The sequence below is a fragment of the Puma concolor genome, chromosome D3 (genome assembly GCF_028749965.1).
Source record: "Puma concolor isolate L17-30 chromosome D3, mPumCon1.1.hap2, whole genome shotgun sequence".
NCBI lineage: Eukaryota > Metazoa > Chordata > Mammalia > Carnivora > Felidae > Puma > Puma concolor.
The window spans coordinates 18,013,016-18,034,666 of record NC_141678.1 but is presented as its reverse complement, the minus strand read 5'-3'; the positions used below and the strand labels follow the sequence as shown (position 1 = coordinate 18,034,666).

Here is a 21,651-nt window from a genome sequence, read left to right as displayed (position 1 = left end):
TCCTGCAAGGAGATCTATCGCAGCCTTCCCTCAAGTGCGCTCCGTGGCATGGGTGCTCTGGGCAAAAAGGTTTCCGGAGCCAAATGCGTTTAGGAAGGCTGCGTGAAGGAACATCAGGGAGAGCAGGGGAGGGGTGTGGGGGGGGGGGCAGAGGATCAACAGTGGGCTTCGTGCTAACAGCACATAGCCTGGTGTGGGGCTCAAAACCATGAACTGTGAGATCATGACCTGAGCGGAAGTTGGATGCTGGGCCACCCAGGCGCTCCGCCCCTTCGATTTTCTGAGCTTTCCTTTCTTCTAAGGACTCACAGTATAATGGCCCCCAACTGCTCTTCAGACTGTCAGGCCCAGAGTGGGTGGAGAGACCCCAGTGATCAAAGGGAGCCCCAGATAGGAATGGACTCGCCTCCAGAAATGGCCTTGGGATCTTCCTCTCCTCTGGTACTTCTTGCAGAAAGGAGCCAGGGCTGAAGTGGAGAAGAGACACCTTAGAGGGGGATACACTGATTGGTTGGCCGAGGGGAGCGGGGAGTCCTTGGGGACGTGGTGGTTACTGGTGTTTTCAGAGGTGAGGTGGCGGCATCTTGAGCAACTTCCTTTCTTCCAGAACTTTCCCAAAGAGCTTGGCTGCCTCCAGGGCACAGCCCCAGTGGATAGTGAGCCCGTAGCCTCCATGGCCATAGTTGTGGATGACCTGGGAGAGGTAAGAGAGACGGGAGCCCCGTGCATCCTGGAAGACTCGGGAGCTTCCTGCAGAGTTCTGGGTGAAGCCAGAGGGCAGCAGGGGGCCTCTCAGCTCCCTGGAGGGATGGTGGGGCCCCAGGAACACCAGTAAAGTGACTGGGGAACTGGAGGGTCGACATCCTAGGTTCTCTTTTGCTTAGGAGATGGACCTGCTTTAGGCACTCAGCACAGGAAATGTAGAATCGTCTAGAACTTGAGGTCAGGGATACCCCTCTCCCAAATTGTTTGAAGTTCCCTACATCACCTTTCTCATCCGCATCCTGCTCCGGAATGCCAAACCTCCTGTATTAATAGATAGACTCTTCTACCTATCTCGGGGGTTGGGGGAGGGGAAGATAAGTGGGGCCAACATATGGGTGGACTCTGGTTAGCATGCTAATTCATCCTAGGGACAGAGGCAAGACCCCTGGGGACTTTTTTAAAGCCAAAATCATTGGCAGGGAGTTTGACTCTATACGTGACGCTTTCCTCTGTATGTGTGCACATGTGCACGCAAGCACGCACACACACACACACACACACACACACACACACATGCACAAAGGTGCACACCACATGCCCGCGATAAGGAAGGAAGGATGACCTATCTACCTAAGGAGGATTCTTTTCCTTTGGGGACCCCAGCTACTCAGGTCAGTTCCTTCAGCCCAGGACAACTTCTGCCGCCTCAATAAAGCCCAGTTCCTACCTCATAAGGGGGAACGTCAAAGAGGGACCCCAGAGAGATGATGGGGCGGCCACAATGGGCATCTGAGAAACGGCGCTGGAGTCAAACTCAAACCACATCCCAGCCGTGCCCCGCGCTAGCTGTCTGATTTAGGCAGATGACTCTACCTGCTAGACCCCCGATTTCCTCATCTGAAGCATGGGGGAAACAGTCCCTATCCCCAAGAGCTGTAGAGGAGATTCAGTAAGGTTGTTCGTGTCATGAACACAAAGCAGGCTCAGTAAGTACCCACTTCCCTTCTACTTGACCACAGGCTTTGACACCCTGAGGCACACCGCCTTCTATGCAACCTTCGGCAGGTCCTTTCCCATCACTGAGCCTCAGTTTCTTTATAGAGGAGGGGATGTCAGCCAGTGTTGTTCTTTCCTGGCAGCAGGCTGTGTGGAGCCAGATGTCAGGCAAGACTGGAAATGCCAGAGCCCCCTTACGGGTAAGGGAGGCCCTTGCTTTCCTCATCAGGAGAGCATACCTCTGTGTTTGAAGATGCAAAACGAAGCTGTTCTCTTTCTAGCCGAATCTGGGGGCGCACCGGCCGGAGGCCAGTCAACTCAGCAACAATTTTTGCATCCTGGAAAAAAAAGTGTTAGTAATTCATCTCCAGATATTTTTTTTTTCTGCTGCCATTTTTAGATGGTAGGGTTAGCTCTTGGAACCTCATTATCATCACCACCACCACCAGCCATCACCACGATGTCACCGGCCACCCCCTCCTCACCATCATTATCACCATCCTGAGCATATTCATTACCAGTCAATACCACCATCACTTCCGCCGCCACCCTCGTCAATATCACGTTTGTCACTGCTACCATCAGGCAAATGTAAACACTGAGATCCCTACAGCGGATACATCTGCTCCTTGTGAAGACAGACGAAGGTGGTTTTAGGGAAGTCCCCACAGAAGACAGCCACTCTTAGCCACAGACGGGTGTCAGCAGCTCACAGCAGGACTTCCTTGTACATTATCAAATTCTGGTGTCTTCCACGGTCCCTCGTTAGAAGAAGTTTGCCCAGTTATCCCAGTGGGAGGTATCTTCCCATACTCAAGGGGTCTCATGGTCAAGCTGCCCAGACCCGAGTCTGCCAGGACCCCTCCCACCTTACCTGCAGTGTGGGCTCCAGTCTGCAGCAGCCTTCCCAGATGGTGTTGTGGTCCTGGATGTTGTTTACCTCGCTCCAGTTCCCCAGCTGAAAGATGCCTCCAAGAGTCACTGCCTGGATCCTAGATAAAAGTGAAGGGCGTCAATGATGAGGGGAAATGAAGCCTTTGAGGTTAATGGGGGCCATAGGCATGCTCACCCTTACAACCATCTCTCCCTACATCCCCGCCGCCAACCACACCGTCAACACCACTGCAATTGCCCCTGGCATCACCACCCACCAGCATCTCTGCCGTCACCACCAATGTCACTGTCAACATCGTCACCTCTTCCGGTGCACAACGCGGTGATTATAGTTAGCGATCCCGTATTATAGACTTTAAAGTTGCTGAAAGAGTAAGCCATAACATTCTCACTACGCACAGGGAAGATGTAATTGTGGGACCTGATGGGCGTGTCAGCTAACCTTACCGAGGTAATCATGTTGTAATACGTGCATATATCAAATCTTCGTGTACATCGTAAGCGTGCACAATATGTCAGTTATATCTTGATATCATCAAAAATACCAATCACTGCCATCATCACCGACCTCGTCATCGACACCACGCCCCCCCCATTAATGTCAGCGCCTGACCATCCTTGTCCCAGTCACCACCCCCAGGAAGTGGCTTCCCCATCAGTGACAACGCAGCCACCATCGTCACTAACATCGTCACCTCTCCCCTGAATGTCATCATCACCTTCGACCCATATCCCCTTTCCCACCGGCCCTCTCGTTATTTCCAGTCACACCGCTTCTGGGGTCCCTGCCCTCACACCCACCACCTTCGTCTCCAGTATCGCCATGCCTGTCGTCCAAAAGCTTGTTCAAGATAGAGCCCGGTTAAGGCCGAGTCTTGCCTTCCCAGGGATTTAGTGGCTCGACTTCACTTAGAAAACACTGGGAGAAAAAGCTTTCAGGGACTTGGGGTGGGCAGCATAAAGAGGGCATGAAGGTGCCCCTTGTTCTGTCCTGAGACGTCAGATTCTTACCCTGGGATGATGTACGGGGACTTGTAGATGCCTTTCTCTGGGTCATGGGTGATAATGAAGTGCTTCATCCAAGGGGCATCCACCTGTTGATTGAGGACAGACAAGTCTTATCAGGGGAGCCGGATCACTGGGCTTCCCTGCCCTTCTCCTCTCTGTGCCCAGATGTTCTGACAAGGGTGGCAGAGCCGATTCCCAAGCCCACTCCTGACCCCTCTGCCCCGCCTCTGCGCTGACTTCCTTGCTCCTGCGGGAAGAGCCACCCCTGCTCCCTGAAATTTCACACATTCTCGCCTGCATGACCACAGAGAAGCCCAGCACACGTGTGCCGATCCACGTACACATCAGCCCACATCAGGAACACATGTACACTCAACATGGGCGGGTGTACACACCCACACCCACAAATAGGCACCCTGCACGCATGTGCACACATACACAGTGAGAGGCAACGTGGATGATGTTGACACACACAGGCTCTGAAACCAGGTTGCCTGGGTTCCAATCCCAATCCCACAGCTCACTCCTGTGTGAACTTGTGTGCATATTACTTAATTCCTCCGTGCCTCGTGTTTCCCCATCTGTAAAATAGCAATGGCCATGTGTAGACCCCATCTCAAAGGGTTCTGGTAAGCACTAAATTAAGAACACAATAAAGTGCTCAGGCCTGTACCTAATAACATTCCATAAACGTTTGCTCTTTTCATTATATTACAAGAATATGCAACTCCCGCGTATGTACAAACATTTACACCCATGCTTTGCCATATTAAGGAACAACAACAACAACAACCACCACCAAAGAGAATGTTTGTAGGAATCATGTTTCTTGGTCCTTCTTGTTTCTTTAAGATGCCAATTGCCTGAAATCTGCGAGGCTCCTCTAACAGATGTCCCCGATGCATCCTCTATCTTTGGAGAGGAAATAAGCAGGCAGCTACAATCTCTCTATGAAGAAAAGCAGGAAGTTCCATCCCTCATCTTCACACTCACCTTAATGATCTGTCCCCGGCCTGGCTGCAGCAGGGGGTCCGGTTGCAATGACCCAGCCCACACCCCGGTGCAGTTGATAATTACATCGGCACCTCCTCTTGCTACCTGGCAGCGATGAACAGAGCAGGTGGCGTGGGAAGGGGTGAGGGCCCTGGTACCGCTTACCCCCTCCTTCCCCCTGCCCTTTACCCTGCAGCTCCCTACAGAAAAGCAGGGAGCGGGCTCAGTGAGGAATCCGTGGAACTGCCTCCAAATCTCCACTCTGCCATTTACCCGCTATGTGACCTCAGAAAGGTTCCATCACCTCCTCAGGGCCCAGCTGCCTCCGCTGTAAAGCAGGGCTGGTAATATCTGTTCTTAGGCTGTGCAAGGATCCAATGTGACCCTGGATGTCAAAGTGCTTGGGAAGGAGTACTGTGGAAGGGGGGAACCTTCTTGGAAGCTCCCAGAAGAACTCAGATGCAGAGAGAGTTCTCTTCTTCCTTCTGACTCCTTTTGATTTTCATTCTCTTGCCTCACACTCTGCTAAGGCACTTTCAGAAGGCATGTTGGAGCCCCTGGCTGTGTGCTTGTGTGGGATACTTGACAGCTCAAGGATGTAACCTCATGGGCACCCAAACACCCAGCCCAGCCCCAGTGACTCCCTTCACAGGTTTGTCGTGGGACACACACTTTGGAAGCATTGTTATTGTTCAAGAACCAGTTTTTGCTACACTGGCCTGTGAACTCCTTGGGAATAAGTGCTGTTTCTAAGTCAACATGGATCCCAAGTGCCCAGGAGGGCTCGATCCGGAGGAGGTACTCATTATATAATGCTGGTAGCTGCAGATACTGAGCACAATTCTAGGTGCTAGGATTGAGTGAAGTCATACAGCAAAGCTCCTGGCATATAGCCAGTGCCTGATGAGGATAGCTGTTATTGATGGTGGTGTTACTCTGGAGCTGAATCAGCTGAGAGCCTTGACTTTGCAGAAACATTAACCCTGATTTAGGTAGGAAGCAACCAAGTGTCTGGAATTCAAGAGTGGGGTGCAGCTGATACTGGTAAGAGGCAGCCAGCTCTCTGGGCCTAAAACCCTCCGTGGCTTAGAGGTAGATTAGCCTCCAATGGCCACCATAATCCCACTGTCCCTTTGTTCCTGCCACCAACATCAAGACAGAATGCTTGAGTCCTTCTGGGATTGAAGAAAGGCCTGGTGACTGGGACAGGCCTCAGGGGATCCTAGGCGCCCAACAAGGAGCCCCCCAGTCCAGCACCAGGAAGCAGAGGCCTCCCCTCCTCACCTCCCTCCCATATCCAGCCCCTTCCAGCCTTGCAACTCACCTCCTCAAAAGACTCCACCTTCTTCTGGAAGAATTTCACTCCCCTCTCAGTTAACCTGGGTGATCAGACACATCAAAAAAACCCAGGACTCAGTTATTTGTCCCATCTCTCCAAGAGGATGGCATGGGAGATGTTTCCCAAAGAACCTTCTGTGGACATTAGTCCCACAGGTTGCTCCTGGAGAACATGGCTGTGTAGTCAGGTCAGTTCATGAGCACCTTGATAGACTGGTGGTCCATGAAATGTCCCTTGGGAAACCTGAGATGGTCCAAGCCCCTGGTCGGGCAGATGGTGATGAAAGAAGGGCCTTGTTGAAGGTCGTACAGTGAGTCAATGATGGGATTGGGACGTAACGTAAGCCCAGGCGTGTTGGCTCAAAACTCATCCTACGACTACTATATTGCTTTATACCATTAAGGAGAGCGAGATGCGGGGTGGAAGCAGGGCAGGGTTGGACCAATGCTAAACGCCCCTTTGTCAGAAGCAGGGCATGAGGAGGAAGGTGGGCTGGGGACATCCACCCCTCCCTCAAAATGTCCCAGAGGGAAAAATATCTGTCATTGTTAGAGACGCAGTAGAAACATCAAAAGAACAGGAAGGAAATCCTGTGAAAAGTGAAGCATGACTTCAGGACTATTTTATCTACATAATTCCCTCAAGATAGAAAAAGTGGGAACTTACTGTCTAGGAAGAGGCTAGGCAGGAGTCAGAGGTATCCTAAGGTTAGGAGAGATAACTACGTTGTTTTTTTTTTCTTTTTTTTATTGCTTCTTAGTTGTTTCCAAACCTGGCTGATAATTAGAATCACACAAATTTCTAAGCCTCCACTCCAGAGGATCTGATTCAATAGACTTGAAGTGGGGTCCTGAAATCTGTATCTTTTAAAAGCTCCCCAGGTCATTTGATAAATGCTCCCATCCATTCTAGATTTTTAAAAATCTTTTTTTTTTCAACGTTTTTTATTTATTTTTGGGACAGAGAGAGACAGAGCATGAACGGGGGAGGGGCAGAGAGAGAGGGAGACCAGAATCGGAAACAGGCTCCAGGCTCTGAGCCATCAGCCCAGAGCCCGACGCGGGGCTTGAACTCACGGACCGCGAGATCGTGACCTGGCTGAAGTTGGACGCTTAACCGACTGCGCCACCCAGGCGCCCAAAAATCTTAATAAAACAGTAATATATAGGAAATATGGAATCTTCCTTAAGATGACTATCAATATAAAAATGTCTCTCAAAGCTAGTGTTTGCTAATTTAGAACACTATAAGATTCCTGTTACCATCAGGAACAAGACAGGGACACCCACTATCCCCTGTGTTAGTTAGCATTGTTCTGGAGGTCCTGACCACAACAGTTAGACAAGAAAAAACATGAGGTATAAAAATAAAAATAAAAAACTTATGTTTTGCGGGGGACGTAAATGTATCTGGAAACCTCAAGAGAATCCATTAAAACTACTCCACAAACATTATGTATTTTGGGTGAGGTCAACAGTAAATATCACATGTAAAGAGCTGCCCAGATGGTTCTGGTGCCCCGTCAGGTGCGGGAACCTTGGTTTTAGTGCACAGGAGTCATCAGAACCAAGGATAGCTCCCACCAAGTCTGAGTTTGCTTTAACATTTGGGGCTGGTCGATACAAAGACAAATCCCATGAACAATTGTCTACCACACCCTGGTCCCTGTAAGGTGCTTTCCTAAAACTAAAGTTGAAATTCTCACCTTTCAGTCAGCCACTGTAGATACCTCCTCCCTTCCACAATCAGGCTTGTGTTGAACCAGCCGTAGCTAGAGTAAGAACAGGTAAGAGTGGGAATAAAGAAATAAAGAATCAGAATCAGAGCTATGTTAGAAGCCTTTCAAATGGAGCTGGGAGCAGTCTCTTTTTTTTTGGGGGGGGGGGGGTGGCAAGGGTAGAGGCAGGACCACTGAGTGAAGTTCGAACAGGGACTGGTTTTCAGTGCAAGGAAAATTTTTCTATCAGAAAATCCATCCCACAGGTGTGTTTTTTTGGAGGGGCACATGAACTCCAATATTTATAGCAGCACTATCGACAATAGCCAAAGTATGGAAAGAGCCCAAATGTCCACTGACAGATGAACGGATAAAGAAGATGTGGGGTGTGTGTGTGTGTGTGTACATATATATATATATATATATATATATATATATATATATATGTATATACATGTATATATATGTATATATATACATGTGTGTATATATATATGTATATACATATATATATACATATATATACATGTATATACATATATATATACACACATGCACAGTGGAGTATTGTGGAGTATTACTCGGCAATCAAAAAGAATGAAATCTTGCCATTTGCAACAACGTGGATGGAACTAGAGTGTATTAGGCTAAGTGAGATTAGTCAGAGAAAGACAAATATCATATGACTTCACTTATATGTGGAATTTAGGATACCAAACAGACGAACATAAGGGAAGGGAAGCAAAAATAATATAAAAGCAGGGAGGGGAACAAAACATAAGAGACTCTTAAATATAGACAACAAACAGTTCCTGGAGGGGTTATGGGTGGGGGGATGGGCTAAATGGGCAAGAGGCATTAAGGAAGACATTGGGATGAGCATTGGGTGTTATATGTAGGGGATGAATCACTGGGTTTTACTCCTGAAATCGTTATTGTACTATACGCTGACTAGCCTGGATGTAAATTAAAAAACAAAACAAAACAAAACAGGGGCGCCTGGGTGGCTCAGTCAGTTAAGCGTCCAACTTCCACTCAGGTCATGATCTCGCGGTTTGTGGGTTTGAGCCCCGCCTCGGACTCTGTGCTATCAGCTCGGAGCCTGGAGCCTGCTTTGGATTCTGTGTCTCCCTCTCTCTCTGGCCCTCCCCTGTTCATGCTCTGTCTCTTTCTCTCAAATAAATAAATAAATATTTTAAAAATTAAAAAAAAAAAATAATAGATAAAAAATTGTTTAAAAATCCATCCCTGACATTAGAGTGTGCAAGTGGAGATTGGACATGCATTTTTAGAGGGGATTCAGGCATGGGGTGGGGTGAGGGGAGGACCAAAGAGACATTAGGCTTCAAGGAAAAGAACAGAGGTGTTGGGGGTCACGCAGACTGGGTCGGAATCCCATTTTGGTCATTTGGCTGTGTGACCTTGGGAAGCCGCTTAGACTCTCTGAAGCTCCGTTTCGTCATCTAGAAAAGAGGGTGGCGATAGGGAGCTTCAAGGCTTCAGTTCTGTGACTCCATATCCTCCACCGCCCCAGCCCAGGGTACCGTTGAGGGGGTGGCTTCTCCAATAGAGCTGGACAGAGCACCAGGAGTCTCTGGTGCCGGTGGCTCTTGGCCTGGGATGGGACAGGAAACTTGGTGTCTCCATCTTTCGCTGCCTCCTGGACGGATCCGTCTGAATCGTGGGACCGTAGCCCCTTCGCCCATGACAATAACCTCACCTGTAATCAGGGAACATGTCCAGGTCCCTGGGAGTCAGCGTCCGAAATCCCAGAACTGTGTTCTTCCACGAGGGATCCTGCCGAGGAAGGAGAGAAGGAGGCACAGGGATGAGTGAAAGTCAATAAAAACGGTAACAAAACTTAAACGACGTGTACTGCGTGGAAGGTGCACTTCGAAGCATTTTATTTATCCCACTCCCTTTAATATCCCCAGCAATCCACGGAGGCAGATACTATTCTCATCTCCGTTTTCACAGATGGGCCAGTTGAGGCTTCAGGAGGTGAAGTAACTTGTCTACAGTCACACAGCTAATAAATGATTGACCTGAGGTTTGAACCAATAGTACAGTTGGGCTCCAGAGTCCATGGTCTTCACCGTGACGCTATACAAAGGAAAGGGGAGTGTGAGGCTGAGGGCAAGTGATAGGGAGGGTAAGAGTCAGAAATAAGAGAGAAAAAGAAGGTGACAGGGTTCCCAAGGGGTGAGAGTGCGAGGCAATAGAGAATAGGGTCAGACAACTTGGTGGAGGCTTGGGCCTGACTACAGACCACCTTGAATTCTCTGAGACTCCATTTTCTTGTCCGTAAAATGGAGTCAGTAACCACGCTTGGTCCCACAGAAGGTAACAGACAATGCGGGTAATGCCCTTAGCTCGGTGCTAAACATTGACTAAGCCTTAGAGAGCTGGCCTGGGGTTCCGGGCGTCCAGCCAGACTCCCCTCTTCCAGCAACCTGAGGACATCCCCCAAGGCTGTGCCCTTCTTAGCACATTGGGCACCACGGGGGTCACAGAGGGCCTGGGTTCAAATCCCAGTTCTGCCACTTTGGTTCTCTGACTTTGAGCAAGTTACTGATCCGTTCCCCCAAGCCTCTATTTTCTCATCTGTGAAAAGAAGCCAATGCTAGTGCTGACTTGCTGGTCATAATGAGAATGAAACCAGTCACTAGTTGTAACGTAATTAGGACACGGCCTGGTACATAAAATGCGCTTCAGAAGTTTGCGCCACGCTGAGTGTTTTAATCTATCTTAGTGAAAAGTCCTGGGACCTCCAGGGACCCAGGAAGCCTTGCGGCTGCCACATGAAATCACCACCACTACAAGACGTGTCTGGGTTTGACTCAACCAGAGACCAGGTCCCCTGCGTCATCCGAAAATTCTTTGGTCTCTGCCAATTTAAGAGCCAAATTGGAACCAGAAATAATTTTAAAGCAAAAAGAGAATTTAAAGTAAACCTGATTTGAATGCAAGAGTTGGTCCACCTACAAGGCTCAAAGTAACTCCCTGACTCGGGTCCCCAGCCCTGGTCTGTGATCGAGGCTCTGCCCCATGGTCAAGGACTCCTCACTCACCGGAATAGCTTCATGGAAGAGGTTGTAGCCTGAGACTAGGGCCAGGCCCACGCTTGCGGCGTTGGGAGAATGGACACGGCTCAGGAGATAGTCGAAGGTCTGCTGGTTCCAATCCCTGGAAGGATCCCCCAGAGTCTTGGTCACCTAATACCCTGAGCTGGACAAGAAAACTCTGAGGCTTGGCTTGTGTGGGGTTATGCTCACGCTGGTGGAGATATGTCCAAATCCAGAAATCTAGCATGTTCACTCCTGCAAGCGTCCCAAATGCCTAAGGGGTTTTCCCCATCCCCAGACTTTCTAGTATTTCCCCATTCATAGGAAAGAGAAGGAAGGAACCATCTGGGGCCCACCTTGGGCCTGGGCTCGTGTAGCTGTGAGTTTAAAAGAAGGCTTTGGGGACGCCCAGGTGGCTCGGTCGGTTAAGCGTCCGACTCTCGATCATGATCTCACGTTTCCTGGGTTCGAGCCCCGTGTTGGGCTCCGCACTGACAGTGTGGAGCCTGCTTGGGATTCTATCTCCCTCTCTCTCTGCTCCTCCCCCTGCTCTCTCTCTAACTCACTCCCTCAAAATAGATAAATAAACACTTAAAAAATAATAATAAACGAAGGCTTTGACCTGCTTGAGGCCTTCGAGCCCCACAGTTCAGGCTCACTCTGAGCACCCCCCATGTAAATGCCGACAGCAGACTGTGGCTCGTGGCTCCCAGACATTTTCCTTCTCTTCTTCGTGGGCACAGAGCCCAGGTACATCTCCCGGATTCCCGTGCAGCCAGCGTGGCTGTGTGGCTGCGTTCTGGCCAATGGACTGCACGTGCGGTCCTTATGCTGTGCTCCTTCTGGAAGCACGGCGTACTGACATCAGAAGGCACAGTGGCCACGTCAGAAGCCACAGAGAAGGACAGCAGAGCTATGAGATGCAAGGAGCCTGGGCCCCTGAATTGCCACCCACTGATCAGGAGCGTTGGTTTTGGAACGTATGGGAGAATGTAACTTCGGTCTGAGTTGTTACATACTTGTGGATTTCTGAAGCTGCCAGCAGTTTGCAGTTTCTAAACAGACATAATAACCTTTGCAACCTCCTTGTTAATCCATCCACCCACTGACAAGTACTCCTGATCCAGAGGTTCCTCCAAAAGTTAAAAATAGAACCACCCTATGAGCCAGTAATCACACTACTGGGTATTTACCCAGAGACTACAAAAACACTAATTCAAATGGATACATGCGTCCTGATGTTCATGGCAGCATTATTTGCAATCGCCAAGATATGGAAGTAGTCCCAGTGCCCATCGGTTGATGAATGGATAAAAAGATGTGGTCTATATATACACAGTGGAATATTACTCAGCCATAAACAAGAACGAAGTCTGGATGGAGCTAGAGAGTATTATGCTAAGTGAAATACATCAGAGAAAGACAAATACAATACGATTCCACTCATATGTGGAATTTAAGAAACCAAGCAAGTGAGCAAAGAGGGAAAAAGAGAGAGAGAGAGAGAGAGACAACCCAAAAAACAGACTCCTAACTGTGGAGATTATGCTGATGGTTGCCAGACAGGAGGGGTGGGTGGGGGGTGGGGGAAAGAGGTGATGGGGGTTAAGGATAAGGAGCGAGCTTGTTGTGACGGGTGCCACATATTGTATGAAAGTGTTGAATTACTATGTCGTACACCTGAAACTAATGTAACACTGTATTTTAACTACCTGGAATTAAAATAAAAAACTAAACTAAAATATATAAAATAATATAATAATTATAAAATTATTAATTATAATAATTTTGATTAATATAACTTTAATACAATTTAATATAATTTTAATATAATATATAATTTTAATTAATATAACTTTAATTATAATAAAAATAAAATAAATAAAAAACCCCACTAAATAAAAAGTAAGTGTCACAATGGGCAAATTCAGGAGAAACAGATCTATAACCTATTAAATATAGCTAAGAGACTATTAAAGATAGCAATTAGAATGAGTTCAAAAGAATTGAAAGGCCCCCTTATGAATTTATATATGGAAGAAAATATGTGTCTGAGGGCAAAATTGTTCCCTACAGCACTCAACATCAAAAACTTTAGTGAATTTTGTCCTTCTTTGCAACTATTGCTGGGATTTGAAGGCTCTGTTTTCTGTTAGCCACTGGGGAAATCAGATGAAAGTGACCTTTAAAAAATTTTTTAATGTTTTTTTTATTTGCTTTTGAGACAGACAGAGACAGAGCGTGAGCAGGGGAGGGGCAGAGAGAGAGAAAGAGACACAGAATCCGAAGGCTCCAGGCTCCGAGCCGTCAGCACAGAGCCCGACGCGGGGCTCGAACCCACGAACTGGGAGATCATGACCTGAGCCGAAGTCGGACGCTCAACCGGACTGAGCCACCCAGGCGCCCCTGGATGAAAATGACCTTTAAATAAATAATTATAAACTAGGGGGGTAAAAGCCCCAAAAGTATTCCTGATCACATGGATCACGTGAGGAATGGAGGAAATCCTCCATTGGGCACACAGTAGGGCTTAATGCTTATTAGTATTTTCTTCCAAGTCTTGACAAGGAGCTTGTTCTCGGTGACGGGAACCCGGAGCATCCCCTCATCAGTGTCAGCCCCTCCAGTCCCCGGGCCAGTCTCTAGGACCCTCACTCACGCCTCCTGTGGGTTTCTGGGGTCCGAGAGGTAGGGCTGACAGAGGCCGGCCGCCACGTCGGTGTTGGTGAGCGGGGTGAAGCGATCAGCGTAGACCCTCATGTCCAGGGATGGCAGGACTGATCGGTAGCGCTCGTGGATGCAGAGGGCGGTGGACAGCCCGATGACACCCGCTCCGATCACTACCACGCGCATCGTGCCAGCCTGCGGGACGGAAGGGTTGAAGTGTGCCGTTACCGCCATCACCACTATCCCCTGAAAGCTTAGAAAGTGCCAGATACCGGGGCGCCTGGGTGGCGCAGTCGGTTGAGCGTCCGACTTCAGCCAGGTCACGATCTCGCGGTCGGTGAGTTCGAGCCCCGCGTCAGGCTCTGGGCTGTTGGCTCAGAGCCTGGAGCCTGTTTCTGATTCTGTGTCTCCCTCTCTCTCTGCCCCTCCCCCGTTCATGCTCTGTCTCTCTCTGTCCCAAAAATAAATAAACGTTGAGAAAAAAATTATAAAAAAAAAAAAAAAAGAAACACAGAGAGGCCAAGCAACTTGCCCCAGGTCACACAGCGGGGAAGGGATGCCGCTCTGGCTGGGGAGCCTCCCCGGATACCCTGCCCCAGCCCGGGGACATAAAAAGGACGGAGCAGAGGGCCTGGCTGCGGGCTGGGAGTCTAGCCATCGGGACAATGGGCTTCAAGTCTCGTACCTCAACTCTGCCACCTACTGGCCATTGACGGTGAAATGAGACTTCAACTTCTGATAAGTGGGAAAAACAACCCCTCGCTTGGACAGTACATGGGAGATTTAACAAGATGGCCAATGTAAAAACCCTTAACACAGGGTCAGGCGCAAAAGCAGTGGTTTTACTGACTTTTGTGGGACACCTACGGTGTGCCAGCCCCGGTACTAAATGCTTCCCGAATGCATCATTTCCTCTAAGTCTCCCCACATTCTTCGGAGGCAGGGGCTGGTGGTATTGGCCTCGTTGGCCAGATGAGGAAAGGAGGCTCAGAGAGGTGCGGTAAGTTGCCTGAGGTCACACAGCCAGTAAGGGGTGCTGTCGGGATTCAATTTCGATCCAAGCAAACTCAACACCGACTTCTGGCACACCCACCGGGCACCGAGCTGGCGGCTAGCGGGGTGTAATGTCTGGCTTTCGAACTCAGATCTTGCAGCACACACACTCAGCCAGGGCCGGCCTTGGGGGCTGGGCTGGCTGCGTCCTCAGAAGTTTAAAAGGCCCAGCAGCTTTTGACCTTGAAGCTGCTTGGGCCCAGCACAGCAGGGAAATACTGTGTCCGCTCCTGCTGGGGCAGAACAAGAGGACTTTTTGTGTCCGGAAGGGCCAAGTTCAACTTTCCCTCCTCTACACTCACAGCCCTCCTCCCTCAGACCAAGCCTCCTGGCAACCCCGTGGCCCTGATCCGCAGGACATTCTCAATATGGCCTAGTTTTGTAAAAGGGAAAAACGGCTCCAGCCCACAAGAACTGGACTCCGTCGGGGTTTCGGCAGCCAAGTTGGAGATAAAACCACAAAACGGAAAGGCATTGCTCCTCTGGGCCATTCCCCTTCCGGCTGCAAGGCTTGGTTACAGGGGCCGACCCTCTTGGGGATTCCTAGCCTCCTCCCACCCCTCCTCCCCCACACTTTGCCTCAGGAGATTCAATCTCCTCGTCTTTAAAATAAGAGTCACCCTGACCTCGCCAGGTCATCCTGAAAATTAAACCACTAGCCTGGTGAAGGTTCCTAGTACGGCACCTGGCACAGAGTAGGCCCTCAATACGTAGTGACCTCCTTCTGTCCCCCAGCGCCTTGAACATAACAACAGAAAGAACACGGGGGGGGGGGGGGGGGGGGGAGGAGTAGAGGAAGAAGGGCGAATCAGATCTGGCTTTAGTTCCGACTCTCTGTGTGGCCTTGGCCAACTTCCTTCCCCTCTCTGGGCCTTCTGACTCTCTCTGCGATGACTCCGTAGAGTTGCCCACTTTTGTGCACTAACAATAAGAAGGCACAGCACCGGGGGGGAGGCAGTAACAGCTCAGGCTGGGGGGCAGACGTACTAGGCTCACAGCCTGGCTCGGGCGCACCCCAGCTGTGTGGCCGTGGGCAAGTCGCTTAACTTAACTGAGCACGGGTGATCGAAGTCCCAGTTTCCCAGGACTGAGGGTATCCCCAGGATGTGGGCCTTGAGTGCTAAAACCAGGAGAGTCCTGGGCCAGACCGGAATGAGTTGGTCACGCTGACTTAAGTCTCTGTTTCCTCTTCTATAAACTGTTCAGGGTTAACAAAGCTCCCTGCCTATAGTCTCCCCACCAGAATATCAGCTCCGGGAGGGCGGGGACTTTTATCAACTGTTCTACCCACTGGGGGGCTCATAAAATGACAGCAGTGACTGTCACCCAGTTTACAGGTGAGGGAGCTGAGGCCAGAGAGAGCAAGGTAAATTGTTTGAAATCATAACAAGAGTTGGAGGAAAGGTGGGGTGTGAACCCAGCTCTGCCTTTTCCGGGGCCTGTTCTTTTTTTTTTTTTTTTTTCGTCATCTCATCACCTAGAAAACGAGCAAAGGCTGGAGGAAAAGAGGAGTTGCTTATATAATAGAAGTGGTACAGCATGAGAAGGAGAGTGTGAAAACCCCCCAGAGGTCTCTGGGCAAGAAGAAAGAGGCTTTGCACCAAAGCAGAGCTGGGATTCGGCATGTCCCCTATAACCAGGCTGTTCACATGTGTCAAAGCCTCTGGTTAGGAGCAGGGGCACACGCCCCAAAGAAGAGCATGAAGGGGCTCCCGGGTGGCTCAGTCAGTTAAGCTTCTGACTTCAGCTCAGGTCATCTCACAGTTTGTGAGTTCGAGCCCCGCATCCGGCCCTGTGCTGACGGCTCAGAGCCTGGAGCCTGCTTTGGATTCTGTGTCTCCCTCTCTCTCTGCCCCTCCCCTGCTTGCGCTCTGTCTCTGAAAACTAGATAAAACATTAAAAAATTAAAAAAAAAAAAAAAAAAAAAGCATGAGGGAGGCCCAGAGCAACGTCTCAAACCAAATGGCCAAGAGAAAGAGGGGTAAGTAACATTGTTGGACTCAGTTTCTCCAGAGTGTCAAGTTCTAAAAAGGAGTTAGACATTGTTACCCAGATGGGGAAAGGGAGGTGCGGAAAAAGAGGAGAGACTCAACCAAAATGACACATTTGTGACAAAAGGGTTCATGGGGGTCTTGGGGTGAAAAGAGCTCTGTAAAAGGCAAGAATAGGTGGAGTCAGGAAAAGAGCTGGCAACACAGAGGTCCAACAAGAGCATTGCTGGCATGCGAATGTCATGGCGCTGAGAACTTCACACACTGTATCTGTTTTCAGCTCCTAACAACCCTCAGCGTTACCCTTCTGCCCATTTGACAGATGAAGCAAGTAAGGCTCAGACACCCAGCTGGTGAGACGCAAAGCCCAGCGCAGCCTGACTCACACAAGTCCACGTCCCTGAGCACCGGGCACACTGGGCTGGCAAATCACACTATTTGGAAAATCTGAGGGCTAAGCAGGTGAGAAATAAACAGCCGATATTTCAGGGTCCCGCACTGAAAAACAAAAAACGTAAAATAAAACGTTTGTAGGCATTTTTAGCGTGTCGCTGGCAGGCGTAGAATTGAAGAGGGAAAACGTGTTCCCGAAGCCAATCCTCTTGAACTAAGTGAATCCAATCTGATGCTGATTAGAGCCCCTGTGTGCATGCGTGTGTGTGTTTAAGTGCAGTGTAAATGCAGGAGGTTCTCTTGAGAAGCAGGAGCTAGGCTGCAGGATTTGACAGCCCCAGCCCCAGGTAAAATCAATAAAGCATGGGGCTAATGAAGTTTTAGACTCCCATGCACACAGCTCGATTACTAAGTCAACCATTTGCTCGTTGTTGCTCGCGTTTCTATTAGCACTGCCTTTCTCCAGGGTCTTATGCCATCCCTTCAACCAATCATGCTTGGAGTGTGCATCCAGGAAGATGCTGAGGTTCTTACATCTATCTGTGTGTGTGTGTGTAATTATAACGTCTCCGTAAGTGTGCAGCAGGAAGGGAATTTTGGGTCTCTGCCGCTCACCACATACGTGTAGATTTAGTACCGACATCCTCTTACTTAATCCTCTCAACTGGGAGGTTCTACAGACACGGGACTGAGGTTCAGGGAAGTCACTCTCCCAGCGTCACGTGAACAGTGTGGGACAGCGCTGGGACCTGGAGCCTGTTCTAGCTGAGTTTTCTCTGCCATGCGGTGTAACAATTAGGGAGCAGGCAGGAAGTTAGCACCTGACGCTTTCTGCTTGTTTTTCAGTCTTGGTACGTGTTGGCTTATAACCCTCCTTGTCCCTAGAAAGGAATTTGGGCCAGCTTGGGCCTCTGATTGCTATTTGCATCTACCAAGAAAAAAAAAAAAAAAGGAAAGACTTCTAAAACAAATCAACAAGTCACAGACAAGGTATTTGAATAAACATAATCAGGTTGTGCCCTATGGCTACTTCTTAGGAAGCTGACATTTTCACAACTGATCTTGAAAATGGAATGGATTCTATAAATGCTTGATAACCGGGCTATCGGCTCCCTGCCCCCAAATAATAATTACCATTTATTGAGTACTTGCTATGTGCCCAGTCCGTGCTCAGTACGTTCTGTTCATCACCTCTTTTGATACTCAAGTTAACCCCATAAGAGGTGATTATGATCCCTGTCTTCCAGATGAGGGAAGGGAAGTCTGGAGAGGCGAAGGCACCTGCCTGCGTTCCTGCCTTGGCTCCAGGGCTGTTACCTACCTGCCTTGGGCTCTAATGTGGAGCCTTCTCCTTAACGCCCGGAGGACCTTGGGTCCTGGTGCACTGCCGCCCCCACTCACCTGGATTGCCAGACTTCTGAAGAAAGGAGACAGCTGGGCGCAGGATTTTACCTCCTGAGAGGAGTCTCCTGATTCTGAGGCGTCCTGTCCTCAGCCCTCTGCCCGCCAACGGGGACTGAAGCTCAGGGTCAAAGTCTGGACTTGTGGACAGGACACAGCGAGGGGTAGGGCTTGGCGCTGTTGCTTCTCACAGGCTGGGAGACTCCCCTCCCCTCCCCTCCTTCTGGTCCCTGAAAAGTTGCCTGACTTTTCTGGCCGATCCCAAGCCCCTGCGGACAGCCCTCGGTGGGGAGGGAGGGCGGCAGGGCTGATGGGGACAAGGAGGTCTGTCTCCTGGGCCAGCTGGAGACGATCCTCTTTCTTCCCTCTTCCTGCTGCCACCCTGGGGGAGGGGAAGGTTGTTCCCTGAGCCGCTGTGGGCCTGGTCAGCCTGGGAGCCCTGCGGGGAGGCCACAGATACAGGACAGGGGCTCCAGCGGCCAGCCGGCCAGCCTAATGCCATTCTGGAATGCTGGGTGCGTGAGGCCAAGGAGAGACTCAAGGCAACGCCTGTTTGGGTGGCTCTTTGTTCCCGTATCCCAGAGACACGGGCGGCAGGACTCCAGGTCCCTCCTCTGCCGGGGCTAGACCTGGAGCTGGGTTACTGGAGCCAAAAAATCATCAGGCGCCTCACTATGTGGATGGGGAAACTGAGGCCCTGAGAGAGGGACTAGCCACCCCTGAGTAAGGCATCCTTTGGGTCAGCTTTGAAAATCCAACCTCCCCTTCCCTATCTTGCATCAAATGCAACAGTTTGGATAGGGGGCGCCTGGATGACTCAGTCGTTGAGCATGGGGCTTGGGCTCAGGTCATGATCTCACAGTTTGTGAGTTCGAGCCCCGCATCGGGCTCACTGCTGTCAGCATGAAGCCTGTTTCTGATTCTCTGTCTCCCTCTCTCTTTGCACTCCCCATCCCGCTCAAAAATAAATAAACATTTTTTTTAAAGTTTGGATAAAATAAGAAAATGCATATATTTAGTGCGTGGGGTTTTTTTTTTTAGTAATAATTTTTAAAAGGATGGGGTGAACTCCGCCCTTTATATACTTTAACTTCTTTTGAATTTTTTAAATCATCTTCATGCTTCACTTTGATATCACATGACCTTGTGCCCCAAGTTCATGGGAATATTTATTTATTTTTTAATGTTTATTTTATTTTTGAGGGGGAGGAGGGGCAGAGAGAGAGAGGGAGAGAGAGAATCCCAAGCAGGCTCCACGCTGCCAGCACAGAACCCAGTGGGGGGCTCGAACTTGTGAACCGTAGGATCATGACCTGAGCCAAAGTTGGACACTCAACCGACTGAGCCACCCAGGTGCCCCGTTAAGAAACTATTCTGAATACACAAAGTTTGCTGATCATAATGAGAGAAGGCCCCAAAAAAGCCCTGAAGGACCTTTGGATACAATTTCTGTATATTTGGGTGGAGTTGTAGGAGTCAAAGATCCTTCTGTTCCGGTGGCTGGTTGATAAACAGCATGGCTCCTTGGAGCTCTGAAATACACTTGGTTAGGGCCAAAGGATCATTCACCGGGAGAATTCCCTGCAGGAGGCAGAATTCTGGGTGCGGCCAGTAAAGTTACAGAATAACGAGTCAATGCGCCTACTCTCCTTCAGATAAAACCAGTTTTACTATAACTTTTTTTTTTTTTTTTTTTTTTTTTTACGTTTATTTATTTTTGAGACAGAGAGAGACAGAGCATGAACGGGGGAGGGGCAGAGAGAGAGGGAGACACAGAATCAGAAGCAGGCTCCAGGCTCTGAGCCATCAGCCCAGAGCCCGACGCGGGGCTCGAACTCCCGGACCGCGAGATCGTGACCTGGCTGAAGTCGGACGCTTAACCGACTGCGCCACCCAGGCGCCCCTTACTATAACTTTTCTAAGTGTTAAGGTAATCATAACCCCTGTAAATGTATACGACACAGGAGGTAGAAAAATGAAAGTACTCATCACCTGCAGCCAATCCTACCGCCAGGAAATAGGGGCTGTTAACATTGGGTGAATATCCCAGAGACAAAATGGGACCGTGTCATATGCGCTGTGTCTCCTGTTCTGTTCACTTACCAACATGGTAGGTCCTGAATCTCTCTCCATACATTTATAGGACAGCAGCCTCCGTTTCACACAGGGTACTACTGTCTGTGGATGTAACAATTTTTCCAGTTAGTCCCTCGGGGGGTGTCCCTAGAATTTTTTTTTTTAATTTTTTTTTCAACGTTTATTTTTGGGACAGAGAGAGACAGAGCATGAACGGGCGAGAGGCAGAGAGAGAGGGAGACACAGAATCGGAAACAGGCTCCAGGCTCTGAGCCATCAGCCCAGAGCCCGACGCGGGGCTCGAACTCACGGACCGCGAGATCGTGACCTGGCTGAAGTCGGACGCTTAACCGACTGCGCCACCCAGGAGCCCCAAGAATTTTTTTTTTTTTTTTTTTTTTTTATGTTACCAACAAATATCCCGAATGTGTTCCTTGGCACACTCGTCTAATTATTTCCTCAGACTCGATTCCTAAAAATGGAATCTTTGTGCCAAAGAGTTTGCACATTTAAAACATTCATCCGTTTTTGCCAGACGGTCCTCCAGAAGAGCTGTATCGATTGATAAATTCAAAGGAGCTGCCCACCTTGTACTTGAACCATCTTGAGAGTGAAAGCCTCCTTAAATTTTGCACAGCCCCCATCCACCTCGTTCCAGCCCTGCTGATGACATTGCATATGGTCATATGGTGATGGGCTCTTTGGGATTTCTTTTTTTTTTTTCAACGTTTATTTATTTTTTGTGGGATAGAGAGAGACAGAGCATGAACGGGGGAGGGGCAGAGAGAGAGGGAGACACAGAATCGGAAACAGGCTCCAGGCTCTGAGCCATCAGCCCAGAGCCTGACGCGGGGCTCGAACTCACGGACCACGAGATCGTGACCTGGCTGAAGTCCGACGCTTAACCGACTGCGCCACCCAGGCGCCCCTGGGATTTCTTTATAAGGTGTCTCCCTATGTATGTATGTATGATGTATGTATTTTTAAAAATACTTTAATGTTTATTTATATATTTTGAGAGAGAGAGAAAGAGCTCGAGCAGGGGAAGGGCAGAGAGAGAAGGAGAGAGAGAGAATCCCAGGCAGGCTCCGCACTGCCAGTGCAGAGCCTGACACAGGGCTCGACCTCACGAACTGCAAGATCATGACCTGAGCTGAAACCAAGTCGGACGCCTGACTGACTGAGTCACCCAGACGCCGCATGATGTATGTATGTATTTAGCTCGTTTTTCTCTTGAAGTGATTTGGCTATTTTTCTTTTTGATTTGGAAGAATTGCTTTTATGTTTATGGGTTTCCTCCTTCTGTTGCAATGTTTTCCCCAGTGTGTTCGCCGTAAAGAGATTTTAAAACTT

The 21,651-nt window shown here is 49.4% G+C and overlaps 1 protein-coding gene across 4 annotated transcripts; it reads right to left on the bottom strand.

Annotated features, from left to right (window-relative positions):
* Positions 1–130: 130 nt before the first annotated feature.
* DAO (D-amino acid oxidase) lies at positions 131–18,464 on the bottom strand. 4 transcript variants are annotated; one of them, XM_086681903.1, is made up of 14 exons: positions 18,223–18,464; positions 16,815–16,926; positions 13,377–13,579; positions 10,724–10,838; positions 9,373–9,449; positions 7,641–7,706; positions 5,921–5,975; positions 4,597–4,701; positions 4,356–4,515; positions 4,042–4,184; positions 3,607–3,689; positions 2,576–2,693; positions 1,941–2,039; positions 131–694 (listed from the first exon to the last, which is right to left on the bottom strand). In XM_086681903.1, the coding sequence occupies exons 3-14, from the start codon at positions 13,568–13,570 to the stop codon at positions 563–565; spliced, it is 1,347 nt and encodes a 448-aa protein (XP_086538029.1). In that variant the 5' UTR covers positions 13,571–13,579; positions 16,815–16,926; positions 18,223–18,464; the 3' UTR covers positions 131–562. The 4 variants fall into 4 exon arrangements, with proteins under 4 accessions (XP_086538029.1, XP_086538028.1, XP_086538030.1 ...); XM_086681902.1 differs by lacking the exon at positions 16,815–16,926 and having other exon boundaries at positions 18,223–18,424; XM_086681904.1 differs by lacking the exons at positions 4,597–4,701; positions 16,815–16,926 and having other exon boundaries at positions 4,356–4,551; positions 18,223–18,436.
* Between the last annotated feature and the right edge of the window lie 3,187 nt (positions 18,465–21,651).